Here is a 17739-nt window from a genome sequence, read left to right on the forward strand (position 1 = left end):
CTACTTACTCCGTCCTCTGAGACTGCATTGAAAATCCTGGGCTCTCGGCTGAACCCACAGTTGGTTTAAGTGTAATGAAATGTATGTCATGTCTCTGGCTCTCTCTCCCCTCAGCCCTGGTCCCGCGGAAGCACTGCCTCTGACAGGGAGGCCTTTGTGGCTTCTTCTGCAGTGATCTTTAGCCCCTTCAGGTCCCATTGACTCTTGCAGGACATCACTGCGAATTGAGGGTGGACTCAGGCCTTCATGCTTGCCTTCGCAGATGAACTGAAGAGGAGAAAAGATAGATGGATTGAAAGCCCCAGGCAGTAAATCCTGCCCCTCAAGAATATGAGTTCAGCACATTGCAAAAAAAAAAAAAATGTTTTCGAACATTGTACAAGCTCAAGCCACCATTTCAATTCTAGTCTTCAGCACCGAACTGCTGTTTCTTTTCATTTAATGATTCATAGAAGTGCGCTACTGACCCAGCTAACTTGCTAAATAGCTAACGCTATTTAACTAACATGTGGGTAGATTTGAGACCTGAGTCAGATTCTTTTACGTTTTACGTTTTCTAGGGACCCATTCAGAGTTTATACGCAGTGATGATGCACGGATGGGTGGTAGCACATTTTGCCGGAGTACTGTTGTTTGTTTGCTACGTGAGAGGGCTACCTACAGCACATTAGCTTGCGAATTTCATTTGCTAAAACTCGTACATCAGTGAGTAGACAGAGGATATCGGGAAGTAGCCAAATAGGCAGCGGTAGAACTAGAGTCCATGGTGAGAACGGACCACGCAACAACATCTAGTGGGGAAAACTTGGTAGATGAACCTAAGAGCTGCTTCCCTTGTCACACTATGTGGATGTATTTTTGGATGACGTTGACCACAAATATTGATGCACAAATTCGGATATATTCTGTATTTTTGTTGTCAATTTTGTTCCCTTTATAGGCACAAACACAGATAGCTTGAAGATTGCTATCCACATTCATGTTGTCATCAGCGTTAAAGCATTAAATACCACTAGCTCATGAGAAGCAGGATGGAAGACAAAATGGCAACTTAAAGATGAGTGATGGGGTCCCAAGAAAAACTGAATAAAGCTGGTTAAAATACCGTCCCTGGACAAATAAGTCCACATGCTTCCGATTTAAATTTGCACATTCCTGGTCGTATGACCATTTTCACCATTTATGCAGATGGCCACGAATGGATCACGCATGGAAGTGGTTCCTAGCACATGTGTTGTTTGTTTATGGGGCTGTACGTCTGTGCTTGGCCGTGTGTCTGCGCATGGATATTACAGCTTGGAGAGAGTGTGCATGTCCACTTTATTAGATAGAAAGTGTGAGGGGTGCCTCAGCATGTGTGCGCCGCTGTCTGTTCGGAGCTCTCTGCACCAGCAGGGTGCGCCATTCCAATTTACCCATCAGCCACAGAGGAAGGGGGTAGAAGTGTGGGGCACCGCTGTCGGAGATTTCACATTCGAGGGACAAGATTACCACTCAGAGGACTCCTGTGTGGAGGTGATGAGGGAGCAAGGCTGTGGGGGCGCCATGGTGGGGGGAGGGTAGGGCCACAGCAACTCGACACCACCGAACAATCCTCAGGCTTTCTGTTTGCTGTGGAGGGAAGCTGCCAAGCTGCACATCTGTTAGACACCAGAGGCTGTGAGCGTGCAGTCAGGGGCTCTGTCCCGCTCACCACGTCCTCTGGTTTGGACTAGATAAGTTTGGGAGTTGGACAGAGGGCTGGAAATGATTCCTTGTGCACCAGGGGTTTTAGAGCCAAATTTACCGCTTATTAGCTGCATTTCGTCCACGTACGGTCGTTTGATTGTCGTCGAATCTTTTATTTAGTTATTGTGCACGATCGATCTGGAACTCTCTTTCAGGCAGATCCTCAAGTAGGTGGACAGTACAGTGTGTTTGAATATGGAGCTTTATTCTCCTGTCGGCAGGCTTTTAGCTAGGAGGGCGTCTGCAAAACATGAACAAATGGACACCCGATTCTCGACCGTAGTTTGGCCGCCAGATGCCGCCATATACCAGCGTCATCTGGCACCCAAAATACAGTCCAGGATCGGGCGTCCATTTGTTCCTGTTTTGCAGACGCCCAGACGCCCTCCTGACTGAAAGCCTTCCTGTGGGTATATGTTGTGGTTAGGACAGGCAGTACTTTCGTGGTTGAATCATGGAAGTTGTTTGATAGTACGCTCTGTTTTTCTGAAGCTCCTGGGTGGAGGTTTGCTTTTCTAGTCCGCTTTTTCATTTGCATTTATTGCAAAAGTCAAGCACTAAATTACTTGTTTCACAGTTACATTCTTAATGGAGTCAAAATATGTATTTTGTCTGGATTATTATTATTATCATATTTTGTTTAGGTTTTTCCAAAACTATTCAAATGTGTGTCGTGCAACACTGAAAATGATGTAAATAATTTCAGAAATATTCCTGAATAGCTGAAATATTTTCCCGTTGCAAACATGTGAAGCGGTGTCAGCGGTGGTCAGTCAGCTGTTGCTGTTTACGTTTGTGTATTTACGGCATAATAGTTTCAATAACACCAGCATAAAACGTTCTCCTTTTACCTCACAACGGTGTGTTATGCTACGCTTTCTCCCTTTTACAACATAATCACGGCATTGTAAAGCGAATAGTTGCTTCAAACCCAGCGACCCAGCTTGCCGTCGGCCAAACTCCGTCTGCGTTTGAGTTCGGGCCAAATCCGTTATGGCTGCTGCAGAGGCCCTGAAGCCTGCTGGGGAGACGGGACATTCCAAACAGCACAACTCATTCTTTACACCCTCAGTGCCGCCATTAGTTAATTATATGCAGGTGTTTTCCTTTCTTGTGTTTTTTGGGGTGGATCAAACAGAATGTGACCGAAGACAGAGACGACGGAGGAAGCGCAGAGGAGGAAGTGGCTGAATGTGCTGTGTGAAGCAAATTATTGCCCCCATGTAGATTCATCAGGGGTCCCTGCTGGATTAAGGAAGGGCCTTTCTAATGAAGTTCGCCCCGTCAAAATGAAGGGACTAATTCTGATTTAGCTGAGGTAATGAACTTCCCCTCTCCTATTGAGAGCAGCACCATGGGGCGACGGGAGAGGTTGGTAGTGCGGAGGGGGCGGGAGGGGGGCGCCGGAGAGAGTGGCAGCCGGAGAGAGGGAGTCAAGACGAGACAGGGAGTGAAACACCGAGCGGCAAGGACGGCAGAAGCAGAGGAAGAATTGTGGCGAATGAGAGAAAAATTATGCAAAACGCCTGTCTGCTATTTGCTGAGATGTATTAAATTTCCAGTGCGGGTGCCTGTGTTATATAAAATTATGCTAATGTCTTGTGGCCCGCTGCGAATGGCGGCTTGCTGGTCCTGAGCATGCGTGGCTGGCCGCTACATGGAGCGCGCTCAGTGGGACTCAGCTTTTCTATTAAGGAAAACCTCTAGACACCTGATGATGAATTCTCTCTCACCAAATGTTCCCCTTTTTTGTGTTGAAAATATGAGCGCTTTCCTAAATGACTTTGGAGAGCCCGGCGTGGCGCTTGGCGGCCTACGTCGAGCGAGGGGGAAGAGGGTATGGCGGCGGGCGGGTGGGTTTGGGGGGGGGGTCCCTCTGCAGCAGGCTAAGGGAGTCAATTAAGGCAAGCACTGATAATTATAAGCTGGCAGAACGCTGGGGCTGGCTAATTGTACACTGCTCCACGCCGCGAGCCCCGCCAAGAGGCCTCGCCTCCACGTCGCCTTCCCGCGCGGCTTTGCGGGCACTACAGACCCCGTAGAGCCACATGCTTGACTCCGTCCGTCGCAAACTTTTCATCGCCGACTCGGGACGTGAAGGATAAGTCTTTACTTGTGACGCCGGCGGCACTTGGCAAAGCTTCCGTCTGCGTATGATTATAAATAGTGGTGGGAATCGCAGGGCGACCCGTGGGATGACTCGCATCAATATCGCAAGTATAACGGATGTATCGCAACACAATCAGCGTTTCTAAAGTCACAAAAAGTGGAGGTAATTGTTGCTACACAAGTTTAGCTTTTAGATTTCTCACTTGTCAAAATGCTAATTACTGCTAATGCTAGTGGCGATCGCCGAGTTCAGCTAGCGAGCGGACGTGTATTTCAGATAAAACGGCTTTCTGCCTTAAAGAAAATAATTTCTATCAATAACCAACGAGTCGATTTGTTTTCTTCCTGCGCTAATTAAAAGATGCTTCTAGTTGCATTAAAACTTTTATTGAACGGTTGCAAAGTGCAGACACTTGACCTTTATTTCTCGGTAACAAGACAAATCCATGCCGTTTAGAATAGGCATGTATGGAGTAAATTAGAGCTTTTCAGCGTGGAATGGTGCTTGTGTGGCTGCAGGGGGTCCGATACTCCCATGCAATTCATCTCACCAGCTTGCACTGTTTGTCCCCAGCGGACTTCCATACCTGCCCGCAGCAGCAGTGCCTACACATCATTCTTTAACAAGTATTCTGCTCTGGCCTTTGTTTCTTTCCCTTTTTTTTGGGCTTCTTGCACCACTGTGACCTACACATATTTGACCATGTTCTTTTGGCTTGGATAGTGAGAACAGGCGGTTATTGCAGACCAGGGGAAACACGCAATGGCAAACAATCCTTTAGAGAAACTCCTGCTGCAACACAGATGCACATATTGTACTATTGAGTTTTCTTTTGTTGTAAACATGAAATAAAGCTTCTGCGGCGAGAAAACTATTGCGAAAATCTATACCGGGATTGTCACCGTTAATCACGGGCAAATCTAAAACAAGGTTGCCGACCAAACAGAATTCATTTTCACACACTTTTTATTTCAAGTTTAATGAGGGTTAGAAACTATTTAGCTTTGTAGGTACAATGGTTTGTTTGTCACACCTAACCCAAGACCAACAAGGGGGTCTGAGGAGGGCAAAGACCTAGACCGAGAAGCAACGTCTAATACGACTTACAACCGTACTTACGACCATGGCCAGCAGATGCTTAGTATTATTTTATTCAATGTCTGGCACCGCTGCACCTAGCATCCCGGCAGCGCGTACGACAGTTAAGGCAGCACTGTATCCCAGCATCTCACTCTCACACAGCCATCTACCACTACAGTAGTACCTATAACCCTCGCCTCAGCTATTTTGAATGGCATTCGACTTACATCCGGTTGGTCGGAACCGATCCCAGTTGTAAGTCGGATGTTTCTTGTAGTCATGCCGTATAGACTCGCACATTTGTTTCTTCCTGCAGTAGATCAAGAGCTGAAATACTGTCATTGGAACAGACTACTAGTTGGCTTTGTATTCAGTTTAGTCTTGGTCTTATTCTTGCCCCTCAGTCGTGACTCAGGTTAGATCAGGTGTCTCAAAGTGATCCACAATGGGCTGCAGTAGCTGCCGGTTTTTGTTCCAACCCATCAAGAGGACACCTTTTCCCGAGTCAGGTATCTCAGGAGTGTAAGTTGAACGCTGCTGACACCTGATTGGTTCACCTTGTTTTGTGTGCCTGGTTAGTTGGAACAAAAACCTGCACCTACTGTGACCCATTTGAGCTTAGATGGTCTCAACTACAATACCAATTGATGACCTGGTGGTCTACTTTCCGGTACACTTTAAGTCCAAGTTTCGTATCGAAATTGTGGCTCGGATGTGGCCCCCGAGCCCCTGACCCTTGTGTTGTACATTAGCACTAATGCAAAGGCAACAGGTGGTGAAGCACCAAAGCGAACTTTCCACTAATAAGAAGTGAGGTCATCGCTTCGTGGGTCCAGCATGTTTTTCCAGGCATGGCAGGTTGTCAGACTTGTTGGTCATTCACAACCTACTTCCTCCTTCCTGAAGCTCAAGAGAAACCTTATGATTAACCCACTTAACCCCATCTTCATATTAATGTCATTTTTTCCCTGCTTTGCGTCATTTCATTAGCCTGTTGCTAAAATGAAACATCACAACAAAATGAAACTATCTGATATTACCACATAAATATTATGTGTCTCTGTGCATTGTATAAAAGTGTGTAAAGGAGCAGCTAACATTGTCGTTTCCGAAGCATTTTCACATTTCTGCTGTTGTGTTTGGTACGACTGTCCATACCCAGCGAGTTACTGAACCATAGATGTCAGTGTGTTTTCATTAGAAACGCTAGGCTGCGTTGTGTTTTTGTCCTCTGTGTTTGGCCAACTCCGACAACTGTTCTACTCGGCTAAACCTTTTGTAACATCTTTTCAAGCGTCACGCATGTTTATCTCAACACAAAAACCTGTCAGTTCGGGGTTTCCACCGCCGCCCGTGTTGTCAGGGGATCTGAGAGTCTCTTAATGTAGGCACAAAGTGGCAGATCCTAGCGGGGGCCAGGCCTTCTCTGATTAGCACCTCCATCGAGCTGCCACGCGTCGCAGCCTACGTCCTCCTGGAGACTTGTTCCCCCGGAATCCCCCGCACTTGATGTGCGAGGGTTCTGTCACGACTGACATGACCCAGCCAAGCTCACCTTATCCTCCCGTCTCACCCTGGAGGTTAGGAAACAGTGTCGGGCATGTCTTGAACTTGGGACCTGACATGTTTGGCTGTACTTTCTTTCACAGAACTGAATATATCCCTTTCATGCCCGCTTACCTTCCACACAACACTCCTCTGCGCCTGCTGCTTCTCTTATTATTTGACTCTACTTCCACCTGCTCTGACATTTCCTGACTCTATGATGAAATGCGTTCTTTTTGGTGTGTTTCTCCACCACGGTGCATGCAGGAAATAGATATTAGTAACGTTCCCCAAGGCGCCGGTTCTCCAATCAGCCTCCGTCCCGAGGGGGGTCCATCCCTTTGCGCTCCCACCTACCTACCTTCCTACCCCCATCCACATCCTTCTCACATCCTTAATGGGCCTTGCAGTACTTCTGAAATTAGTTTGTGTCTTACGAGCAGGGCTTCTACCTCAAGAGAGCACACCGCATGGAGGTGGAGTCAATTTGTATTCACCCATAATTCCCTGGGCCTTAATCACTCTGATTTTCCCCCCATTATCTGTTAATGGATAGTCCCCGCCGAGAGACGAGAGAAGTAAACCCACCTACTGTTTACAGGCCTGAAGCTGTCTACTCTGCTACCATCCGCGATTCCTTAGTGGCTTGTACATGTACAGCAGCGATTCCTCCGAAAAAACCAAGTCTACTTATTAGCAAACAACTCAAACATCAGGCTGAATTGTAGCTGACAGATGCTGGAACATACACTGTCTGGTGCATTTGCCTATAGACACTTGGCGTGCACCTTCCACGCTGCTTTAATTAACGTCTGGCATCCCGATGACTGTTGAGGTGAGATTTTCGGCACCAAACCATAGTGACTTTCGTCGGTTCGTTCTCAGCTCAAAATGGGAACTCAGTGTGGGCTATGTAACGATTTATTTTCTGCTGCATCTTGTGACTTCAACTGGACGTTTTATGGAGAATTTACTTTTTTTTGTCCCACTGAAGATATCGAGGCATCAAGAAAAAATGTACTCATGTCTACTTCCTCTATGAGTGACAGTTGTTTGCTTCCTGTTCACTCAGTGACTTCCTCTTCAGGCATCACCCGCTTCCTTTTGGGGTGACAAATGGTTACTTCCTGTTGCGGCAACACATCACGTTACTACTTCCTGTTCAGACAACACCGCTTCTTCCTTTTCAGACTTCCTTTTGGAGTGACAAACGTCAGGCAACACTTCTCAGGCAATACTTTTTTACTGTTCCTTCCTGTTTGGGCATCACCCTACCGCATCCTGTTCATGCTACACTATGCTACTTTCGTTTGAAGAAAGACTCTGCGACTTATTATTTGGGCATCACCCACCAACTTCCTTTTGGGATGACAAATGGCTACTTTCTGATCAGGCAACTTTCTGTTTTGGCATCACCTTATTACTTCCTGTTCAGGCAACACTCTGCTACTGCCTTTTCAGGCAATACTCTGCTGCTTCCTTTTTGGGCATAACCTTACTACTTCCTTTTCAGGCAACACTCAGCAACTACCTGTTAAGGCATCAGTATTCTACTTCCTTTTGGGGTGACAATTGGCTTTCTGGTCAACTACTTGCTGTTCAGGTGACATTCAGCCATACTTGGTTTGGGCAACACTTTACTATATCCTCTGAGGATGCCATTCAGCTACATCCTGTTCAACAACATTCAGCTGCTTCTTGATGGGGCAACAATGGCCTACTTTCTGCTCTGGGTGACTTGGCTACTGAATTTGCTTTTTTAATTCAAAAACTGACATTTGTGGCACATAAACATCTTTGCGAAGTAAAGTGAGTGCAGTGAGTTTCCCTATGTAGCTTGGAGTGGCTGAAAGCGTAGGGTTGTTGTAACATTTCTCTCTCCAGATTTTTCTTAAAGTACATTTTTAAATGTACATATGGAGACAAGGGTGTGCGTGGTCAACAAGTGTTAAGGTACCGTTTAATAATCTTCCAAAAAGTCAAAAGTTGAGTGATGAATTTGCTCCAAACCTCTGTGGATTCTGGTTAAAAATGGAGTAGAAGGGGGAGTGTTAAAATGAAGTAAGATTTTAATTAAGAAACACGCCGCAATTACAGTTACTTCAGCTTCAGCCGCTCCCTCACTGTCAGTGGAGTTCCAGCGAAGTACAGCCTCTACATATCGTTTTACACAGAGTGATCTGCAAGCCAGACGTGTAAACCCCAGTGTCCCAAACAACCTTCAACAGCGCACCAACTTCAGGCCAGATGAAAAAAAGTAAACAGCAAGGAGAAATAAAGACCATTCCTTTTTTGCGAGCACTTTTTTTTTTCCACTCATGTCCCCCGCATGGGAGAGATATTAGGCGTTTGTGTTTTAAGGAGCTGTGAAATACATAAACCATGAGCCACAGGAACGCAAGGCCCTGTGGATATGCAGATGGGCTTACTTTGCTGGTGTCAGAGATGCTTAGAGGGAGCAGGCACTGGAGCAGCTCTCATCTAAAGGATTTTCTTAGGAGTGCAGAGGGACAGGGTGGTGGCAGCGGAGAAGACTCGGGAGACGCAGAAACAGCGAGTGGGAGGAGGGAGAGATGAGGATGGGGAGAGAGAGCTGCCGTTCCCTGGTGGCCCTGTAACTATATCCAGAGTCTGTTTAGTGCACAGAGAGAGGTGGTGGGGGGGGGGCTGTCGGAGATCCACTCTGATTGGCCGAGGAGTGAAGTGGAGTTGGGGGAGTGACAGGAAGTGACCTCAACTGAGTGAAGCAGCTCCTGGAGCAAGCAAGTTGACTTCCTCCCCAGGCTCCTACTAAGAACCAGGCTGGCAGCCTGATTCAACCCCTGATACACTGCTGAATACAAACTCAGCCTCGCTCCCGCTGCAGTACAGAGCACAGATTACTCATAATAGACCCGCAGTCAAAACTCAATTACTTCCTCAACCTTTTCTCTCTGTTTAAAGGCGCAGTCGTTTTTTTTTTCTTTTCGTCATCCGGAAACGTTATGTATTAAATTATTATAACTTAATGGGACACAAAGATATGAATATATAGTTAGAGTAGTCGAACAAAACTACAGAAGACTATAAAATATATTTTAAAATAGAGGTAATGACTCAGTTTCTGCCTAAATCGTTCAGTTATACGAAACATGGTTATAGTTTTTTGATAGAAGAGTAGTTTTAGCGTTAGCTAACTCGCAACACTGGAGACTGTCTGTTTTTTTTCTTGGTCCACGAACGTTCCCATCTTTTGTTGTTGTCCATTTTACTAGCATGAATTTTTAGAAATTATTCAGCTCAGTTCTTAACATTTTAAATCTCCATTTGCTGTGTAAGGGCACTAATCTTTATTGGTTAAGATATACATGCTTTGTTGGCGAGTTTTATTTGTACGTATTTATACATTAAACGCCACACAAAAATGACTTGGAAGCCTGAATTTAGCTCATTGGATATATTTTCATCATTTAAGGGTCAATTTACTGGCACCAAACTTTGTTTTTGTAAACAAAATCTGGCGCATTAAGCAGGAAAGGAGCTGGTAATCTAAAGTGTTGTTATGGCTGTCTCTGATCAATCATGGCTGTCACGCATGGACGCACCCTGGGTCAGTCCTGAAGCTGCAGAACGTAGCCAGCCAGGTCTCCACAGGGGCAGCGGCGTACACTGGAGGTCAAATCAGGGTTGCACATGTCGCTGGAGTAGAAACTGTGAACCCTGCTGCATGCTTGACCTCCTCATTCACCCCGACACACAGCAGCAAACAGAGGTGGGATCAAAGAGGGCAGCCATGCGCTTGCTGGCACAGCGATTTCACCCTCCCCGTTCTTCCACTCGTAAACCCACATGTTTATTACAGAGCAGCTGTACGACGCCAACAAACATGACGATTTACATTGCCGACAACAATGAGCCGCGCTGACTCCTCAGCTCTTTTTCATAGTGAATTGCGGAGACAAAAATCACAGCGGGACAGATGCTCTTGAATATTTTGAAAAAACAAAGTCTAAAAATAGCTACAAATAAATAAATAAAAGGAGAATTAGCTTGTGGTTTATGGAGCTACATTAGCACTTACAACACCGCAAGCAAATGAAAAACTTCAACTTCACGTTCATTGGTTTGTCACAGCTGGTGAGGGTTTATTTGTTCCCGGCACCGAGGGCCTACGTGGTGGGCGCTAGACTGAGGAGACCCCGGGATAAACTCTAGATGAGTCCCTGGTGAGCATACGCGCCCCACCCCACCTCTCGCTAGCAGCCCAATTGCCGGGCCTGGCAGGAGTTTGATGAAGCACCAGTCGCGGCCCCTTGGCAGCGGCCTTTTATCGACTCACTGGAGATGGGCAGTTTTTAGAAGTCCGAGTCAGCACATCCTGCGAGAGTTTGTGGGACACTTATTTAAAACGTGGGGGTGGTTGCCGAGGTATAGTGTCACAAAAATCTCTGCACTATACAGACCTCACTAGACGACCGCTTATAATGTTGTTTTTTTTGATAAATTGAAACTATATACATCAGTCATTTTATTGTTGTGGCTAGCAGCAGTGGTGTGGCAAGATGGCGCTGCGATTTGAAGACTGTATAACAATGAAATGATGGTGCGAGTAAGTTAATCAAAGAGACGACGCGCTCCATGTTCAGAGTGCGAGGCCTTGTCTCGGCGATTAGGAGCCCAGCTGGTCGACCAATTCAAGCCAAATGGGAGCAGATCACTCATTATACCATTTCCTGTGTGAGTCATGACAATCACAGCGGGTGCGGGAGGTCTAAATTTAAATTTCATATGAAGGAGCAGGAAGAAACCTTTGTTTCCTGGGCTGACGTGCTTCTGTTTCCTGTCCACAGAAGAAGGCTTGAATCATGAATGCAAGCTCTGCAGTCAGTCCTTCGACTCGCCGGCGAAGCTTCAATGCCACCTGATCGAGCACAGCTTCGAGGGGATGGGCGGAACCTTCAAGTGCCCCGTTTGTTTTACAGGTAGGTGTGTTTGTTTGGGCCGGATTAGAATATGAGTCTGAGGCCGCCGTGAGAGTCGGTGTTTGGCAAAGCAACTTTGAATTCTCATTACAAAGGCAAATATTTGCACAGAGTTTGAGTGATGTTGCAGTCAGTGTTGCACAAGCACAGCAAAGTCAGTCATTGTGTTGCTTAATAGTTAATTCACGGATTGTACATAGTGGCTTAGTAAAGACTTAAAAATAATGTAATAAATGTAAATAGTTTCATAAATGTTCAGAAAAAAAGATGTGTGAGCATAAATTATTAAAGTAAAGAGTTATTAAAATACATTTACGTGTCAAAAATAATGCACATACTCCAGTACAAATAGAAAAGGCTGGTGTCTAAGAAATACATAGCGATGTAAATAAAAGTAGAATTTAGTCGACGGTGTACAAGCACGAGGAGGAAGATCACAGTTTCAGTATGATGGCTGTGTGTACTCACATAGATGGACACAGAAAATGGCCGCCTTCTTACACACAATCGTTGCCGTTGGTTCCTAGAACAGGGGTGACTCAAGGTTACACTGGAAAATAGTTGAAGAATAGTTTAAATTATGGGGAAATTGTTTATAATGGGCTCAATTCTCAACCAAAGTTCCAGAGTTTCAGTTCACATGGAGGTTCTGGAACACTGCGCTTATGATCAAGGAACAAATAATGAGTTATTGTTCACTTGTAAAACATTCTTTCCTGTTTAAATGCTCTACTTTTCTCTAAGCGTATGTGTTAAGAAACAATTGTGTGCCACCGACTGAGTCACTTCTCTAGTGGTGTGTCCAAAAATGTCACACTTGGATTCCCATAATGCACTGCAACTGCAAAGTCATGTGACTGCATAGCACAGCAGCGCCCTCTCACGCACCAGACCGAGCCAAGTTAGCGCAACGCTAAAAAGCGTTTGCCTCCCCAACTTCGGCAGAAGTGTGCAAATGAGTGGGGAAAGGTCAGCCAACCAGGTCGAGCGAAGCAGAAAGCAGTTTGCTGCATGTGGATTTTTTTATTTAGTCAATTTCCCTGGGAAGACGGTCGGAGAGGTGTCACGAGGTGAAGCGGCGCACACGGGGGAAGGCGATGCGCGCCGGGGGGAGGGAGACGGGGAAAGAAAAGGACATGTGCTAATTGTGGATGGCAGTGGTGCTGATAGCTGTAATGATCTCATCTGTCTCCGTGCGTGGAGGTGGAAGGACCAGGCTCCTCTTGAGAGGATAGCGCCCTCCTTCAGTGTCAACAGGGTTAACTATCTCTATAATGAAATCTGCAAAGTCGTTAACTTCAGCTCTTCACTCTTTCTCCCTTCTCAGCTCTTTACTCTTCTTGGCACTTTCCGTGTCCTCAGCTCATTTCCTGTTTCTTCATTTTCACCGCACAGCCTCCCACGCGTCGCCCCCCCGAAAAACTCATTTGTCTCCCCTCCACTTGTTACTTCAATTAAAACCATTAGCTGGCATTTTGCATTTAACACATATTTACCTCCGCACTGCTCAGCTCCGTATTCATTCCCCGGCGCCAGACTCTCTGTCTCGGCTGTTTTGGCCTTATCTCTCTTTTAGCAGGAGCCTATTGATATATCTCCCCCCCACCCACCCATCACAGGGGTCTGGGCATTTAATATACAGAGCATGCCTCCTTCATCCAAGCCTTCATTTTCCACCAGCGGCTTTGACAGACAGGTCCCCCCACTCCCTCCGCGTCCATATCGATCACAGCGCATGAGAGAGGGAGAGGGATGCTGGGAGGGGGAGGAGATATAGACAGAGTGCACCCTCAGGACAGTGGTCGCAGAGCAGACAGACAGACGGATGGGTGAAGCCTGGTGCGGCGGAGGAATGGACTGCAAGACCTCCCTCTGTCGGACCTGCAGGGGACTGAAGTTGGGGGGGGACTCTGAGGAGGAATTGAGCGATCGGCTGACAGCTGTCCTTGAATATATTTCCTCAAGTTGAATTTGGCGTAAGGGAAGAAAAAAACTGGTTTAGCAGACTAATATGAGCTGACTGGAATTTATTGATCCTTTTTTTTTTCCTGTTTGGGATTCTATTGACGGTTGTGGAAAGTTACAGCGCCTGAAGTGGGACTTGTACGGTAGTGTTGGGTTTGTTATAGAAATGTGGCAGCACGGTGGAGCAGTGGCTGCAGTGTCACGACAAGACGTTCCAATGTCATCCTGTGCGCCAGTGAGTTTCCTCTGGGCACTCCGGTATATTTTTATCTGCTCTGCAAGAGCTTTAAATTTGTGAAATTCAGTGGTAACAAACTCAGCCACATTTTTTATTTTTATTTTTATTTTTATTTTTAAATATTTGGGCCACATTCCTCTCCAAAGTTTTTTGCACTCCAACTTAAGTTTACTATTCACTTGAGTAGAAATAATAACTGGATAACTGAGCACTCTCACAAACACAAAAAATATATATATATATTATATAAATTAAATTATATAAATATAAATTATTATATTCTCCACATTTTTCCCTTAACATTATGACAGCTATTGTAGCACTTATTCTCTTCTTTATTTACTCTTTTAGTTATTATAAATATATACGAAAAATCACTTCAAGATTCTATTCAATAACTCCTACATGACAACATGATACTGGCTAAGCCAACGGCGACCCCTGCTTTCAAGGGTCCTGCACCTGACAAGCTACATTTGTTGAACTTCCGCTCACCTCTCTCCCAACTTTGATCAGCGGAGGTGGTGGCAGTGGCGGACAGTAAGTTCAGATCAAGAACAAGGTGACACTTTGTTGAAAAACTCGTCCCTATTGCTGGAGCTTGATCTCCCCCGAGTGACCCCCAAAACGCAGCGGGAGGGCGGCGGGATTGTCATTCTTTGACGTACCTGATTATCCTCGATCCACACCGAGAGAGGACAAATCATTCCGCAAAGAGTGACTGAACGGGGGGAACGGAACTCCCAGAAAGCAGCTGAGGGGAGACAAAATAGAGGAGAAAAGAAGACAAAACTTGGTGGAAGCCGAGAACTGGCAAGTTTGGATGTGAGATGAAAGTGTGGCAGAGGAGGAGGAAGAGAGAATGGTGGCGGGGAGGGAGGGTAAATGGAGAGGGGTCCATAAGCCCCTGGATGATGAGAGAGAGGCTGACTCTCCCAGGACAGATTTGACAGGTTTCAGAAGTGGGGGAGCCTGCAGCTAGAAGTGTCTGCCTGCACCCTCAGGAGCTTCAGCGAGGGCTGGTGTGGAAACTGTGATTGGGGATATGTGCTTAAGACAAACAAAACAGAAGAAAGTGCGGCTGATGAAAGTGGCATGTGTGTGTACGTGCACGTATACGCCGATACTCCACTTATGTCGCGGCGTGAAACTCGCACAAACAACGGGAAGCCTTCAAATCTGCAAGATTGCAGCCGTTTAATTAGGTTTTGTTTGTTGGCTGCCCACATTTTGGGCGTGATGTCAGAATTTGACGCTGAATTATTAAAAGGTTATTGGTGGAAATTAACGTACGCAGATTCCTTGATCAGCCGCCGTATTGTGAACATGCTGGCTAGAAGAATAAATAAACAGAAAGGAGGACGGGGGGAAAAGGAGAAAGTTTTTTTGTTTTGTTTTTTTTTGTTTTTTTCCCCTCGCTCCACAAACAGCTTAGTATTGGTGCAGTGCAGCCTGCAGAGCAACACCCTGCCAAAATAAAGATGAGCTGGGGCTTGTTGTATAGAAGATGTCTGCCACGGGCGGCCCCTGAGATCTAATCAGAGGGCTTAATATCCCCCACAGCGAGGAGACCTTGGCCCCTCAGCCCCCTCAGCCCTGACACCCCAGACGCCCAACCCCGGCTCAGCGCTCTGTTCAGCGGTCTCCGGTCTGCTTCGGCGCCACGGCCAACAAACTCCACAAACTTTCTCTCTCTCTCTCTCTCTCTCTCTCTGCTGGGCTCTCAGTGGGAGTGACACAATGGCCAGCCACTGATCCTGTTTGGATGTGGCTTTGGATTATTCTTCCCTGATTTTCTGCATCCTCTTTCTTGCCCTCTAGGAAGACTTGTCCCTGGTCACTGCTTATTCTGAGTCACGCTTATTGCCTTCCGTATACACTTGCTATGCTCACACTGCTCTCTTGTTTAGTACTTTGGCGTTAGAAGCTGCGTGCAGCTGTTTGGAGATTTGCGCTTGGTTGCAGAATCGCTGTGTTCGTAACCTCAAAACATGTCATCTTCGCAGAATGAACGGAAGACTCTGGTCTCAACAGTGTTACCACCACTGTAGTCTTGTCTTGAACTACCTTCACAAAGTCCTGTTTTTGGGTGGTCAGTTCTCACAAGCAATGTTATAAGAAGGGGAAATGACAGCGATACCGACCTTGAATCCAGACTCAGATGAAGATTTTAATCCAAAATGGTGGCTGATTCCGCTTTCTTATTTGCATCTGTTGCTTATTATTGAGCCAGAAAGAGTCATCACAGCGCCACCCATTGTCATGGAGGTGACATTACTTCGATTCACTCCATGCTGCGTGTCAGAGAAAGACAGCTGCTTGAATCAAGCTTTTACTCTATTACCCCAATTGTTCCATGCGTGTAGACGTGGCCCCTGGCTTGATCACCGCAGGCTCATTCTCGACCAGAGGTGGACATTTTACTGTCACATCTGGCCCTTCACCTTGACTCTCTTTTTTCATTATTAATTACGTTTCATGTTCTAAATAGTTATTTTTATTTCTCCTTTATATTTATTTATCCTTTATTTCCTCTCCTTTTCCCTTTTACATTGGATTCTTTTGATGGCTGACGCTCATTTTAGCAGGATGTTTATAAATAAATACATAAAGATCTTCCAATACCAATTGCACTGTCCTGTTTTAGAATACTGAAGAAGAAAAATTTAAAATACATTTTATATTTTTGTCCTCCTTTAAAGTCCCATGTTCAAGCCTGTAAAGCAAGCAAAAGTCACTAGCTACAATCACAAATACCAAAGTTTTATATTAGCCTTATTTGGAAAGTCCTACCGTATGTAAGTGTGTGTTTTTGGTGGTAGGTTGTCGACACATCTGCTGAGCCTCTGTGGGCTCTGTGAGGGCGTTTGAACTCTGCAGTGTGTCCCCGCAGCCTCAAGATCATGGCTTGCCTGGACTGAATCCCGACCCTCATGTGCAGTTGTCATGTATTGTCATTAAATCACATGGACTGGGTGCGTTTGCTATTCAGTGGATGCGCGGGAATGTAGCCATCATGTCATCTCTGCCGTGTTTAGCCCTGTTGAACTGTATTTGATGGCCCCCCCAAGTCCTAAATCCATTTTTATTTTTGCTGTATTGACTTTTCCAGCTCGAGCCAAAGACATAATGAAGGCTTCCTGCAGCTGTGGTGACCTGCTACGCTAAAGTCCAAGCAGATAAAACACAGCTTCCCAAAACAAAGCCATTGTTCAGAAGCCTCCAGTTTTTTTTTTTTGGGCGGCGTCATTTGTAGCTGCCTCCGAACGCAGCACCACTGGGTTCATCTCCATATTTCTGTGGTCATTAGTTTCAGAAATGGAGCGTGGAGTTGTTGTTTGTTCATTAGTGAAGGTTTGTTCACTTCTGGTTAACACGCCGCCATGTTGCTGAGACAGCTGTCATGCCGGCATTAGCAGTCGGAACACGCCGCCGGAGTGCGCCTGCCCCCGATAGAAACTTTCATTTCCCAGGTCACGATTATGACGTTCCGAAGTAGCTCAATAATTAATAACAATTCTCCAAGGTGAGCTCATATTTGGGACACTTGCTTTTGCATAGCTGCGCTCACCTTTTGTAACTTCCTCTCCTCTTGTGTGTATTAGAAGAAAAGTTATTTTGAGGCGTAAGAAATTCAAATGAAGCCCCCACATGCTAACTTTTCCGGAGCATCCAGACCTTTGAGATTAGACAGTCGTCCTGAAAGCACGAGGGTCCGGGATAACAAACGGGATGTTTGAAGTTGTCCTCGGAGAGACACGCTCAAGACACACACTCGCACCCCCCCCCCCCCCCCCCTTTCTGAACTGGCCTATGGCTTCATTAAAGCACAAATATATGGTATATGTTTTAAGTGAGTTGTGTGTTTGTATTACGCAGGGTCTTGCATGAATAAGTAGCGCAACAGCATGAATATTTATATTGTCAATATAATTAGCCATGTAGACTAATGGAGGCCATGTTTTGCACTTGAAGCCATGCCAATTTTTTTTTTTTTAGTTGTTTATTTTCCGGCTTGTTGTTCCCACTGTAGGGCTAAATAAAGAGCATCATTATCTCCCAAAACATTACACATTCACCAGCTCCACTTTTGCGAAATGTGACCGCAGCAT

General features: G+C 45.9%; 1 protein-coding gene across 12 annotated transcripts in view; it reads left to right on the forward strand.

Annotated features, from left to right (window-relative positions):
- LOC128769813 (zinc finger protein 521-like) overlaps window positions 1-17739 on the forward strand; it is a 109432-nt gene that overhangs the window by 73400 nt on the left and 18293 nt on the right. For all 12 annotated transcript variants that reach the window (XM_053883807.1, XM_053883805.1, XM_053883809.1 and 9 more), the window contains one exon: window positions 11293-11424. In XM_053883807.1, coding sequence (XP_053739782.1) covers window positions 11293-11424 — 132 coding nt within the window. The remainder of the gene's footprint in view (window positions 1-11292; window positions 11425-17739) is intronic.

This window comes from Synchiropus splendidus, chromosome 13, assembly GCF_027744825.2.
Source record: "Synchiropus splendidus isolate RoL2022-P1 chromosome 13, RoL_Sspl_1.0, whole genome shotgun sequence".
Lineage (NCBI taxonomy): Eukaryota > Metazoa > Chordata > Actinopteri > Syngnathiformes > Callionymidae > Synchiropus > Synchiropus splendidus.